Raw genomic sequence first — 1,347 nt, 5'->3', positions numbered from 1 at the left:
TTTTTTACCAAAAAAATAAATAAATCATATATCGATAGTGTAAATGAATGAAACTAGTACAAATTAAAGTTGATTAAATCCGTGGAGCACAATAGTGTATATTTAATAAAGAAACAAGAAAGAAAAACACAACGAAACTTTTCATGATGACCTTGTAATTAATTCAGGCAAAATAATAATTACACGTCAAACATCTCTCCATAATATTTTGACCATCTAAATTGTTTACCGTAGCTAAGCTATTAATTAGCTCAATATTTCTTCTCTTTGAACTCGGCCTATCAGTATTGTTATTATTACTCTCATTATTATTATCTCCTACGTAACGAGGAGGAGGAGGAGAAGAAGATGAAAACTCCGGAGAACGAGGACGTCTCCTCGGCCTCACTCTATTAATCTCTGTTACATTTGATTCAATCAAGTGAGGAAAATTCAATACAGCTCTAGAACCACGTAACTTAAACGCGGTTCTATCATAAGCTAATGCTGCATCTTCAGGTGTCTCATATGTACCTAGCCAAAGCCGGCACCCTTTTCTCTCAGGGTCCCTTATTTCCGCCGCGTATTTTCCCCATGGCCTTCTTCTCACTCCTTTATATTTTTTCGGCCTATGCTCCAAAGGTGTTGTTGACTCCTTATTTTCTTCCATCTCTTGTAATATCGGGATATTATCTTGAACAAGATTTTGCACTATAGGAAATATCGCGTTTTGATGATCAGAAGTAGTTAAGTATTGTCTAGGAGTTTGAATTTCTGATAATATTTGGGAAAAATCAGGATCATTGAAGAGATGTTGCATTGTATCAAGAAAATTTTGTTCAATATCTAAGGATATTTTTCCTTGCATGATTGTAAGAGAAAATATTATTTTTTTGTTGCCTTTTATGGATTAGGGGTACTTTGAGAGTGATATAAAATAAATTGATGATGGATGTATAAATAGGATTTTGTGAATTAAGTAATGCATGAATGTGGGATATATTAATGAACTTTAAAATAGTGGGTCAAATTTTTACTGTGTCCAAAAAGGGGGATATTTTATTTTAATTATAAGGATTAAGGAATATAAGTCACCAACGCAACATATAATACGTGATAGTGATTAATGCTTATGTAGGGCCTATAACATTGAAATCAAGTTGAAAATTAAACTTAATAACAACAGAGTACTATTTGAGGGAAAAAATAGGAAAAATAAATAGAATACACAAACCTTAGTTAATGTATTCACAATAACTCCCTACTATTTTAAAAAAATTCAAAAATTCCTGTTTTCCCAAAAACTAAATTACAGTAGATACATTATTATTAAAAATTCCAAACCATTAGTTACCACCCCTAAATTTA

The 1,347-nt window shown here is 31.6% G+C and overlaps 1 protein-coding gene across 1 annotated transcript; it reads right to left on the bottom strand.

Moving 5' to 3' along the window:
• On the bottom strand, positions 1–857 carry LOC125820600 (ethylene-responsive transcription factor 13-like). The gene has a single exon (XM_049500012.1). It carries the CDS (start codon positions 845–847, stop codon positions 164–166), a length of 684 nt encoding a protein of 227 aa, XP_049355969.1. The 5' UTR covers positions 848–857; the 3' UTR covers positions 1–163.
• Between the last annotated feature and the right edge of the window lie 490 nt (positions 858–1,347).

Source organism: Solanum verrucosum, unplaced genomic scaffold (assembly GCF_900185275.1).
Source record: "Solanum verrucosum unplaced genomic scaffold, falcon-dt-bn FXZP01000020.1, whole genome shotgun sequence".
Lineage (NCBI taxonomy): Eukaryota > Viridiplantae > Streptophyta > Magnoliopsida > Solanales > Solanaceae > Solanum > Solanum verrucosum.
The sequence above is the reverse complement of the archived record's forward strand: the minus strand, read 5'-3'. Positions and strand labels throughout refer to the sequence as shown.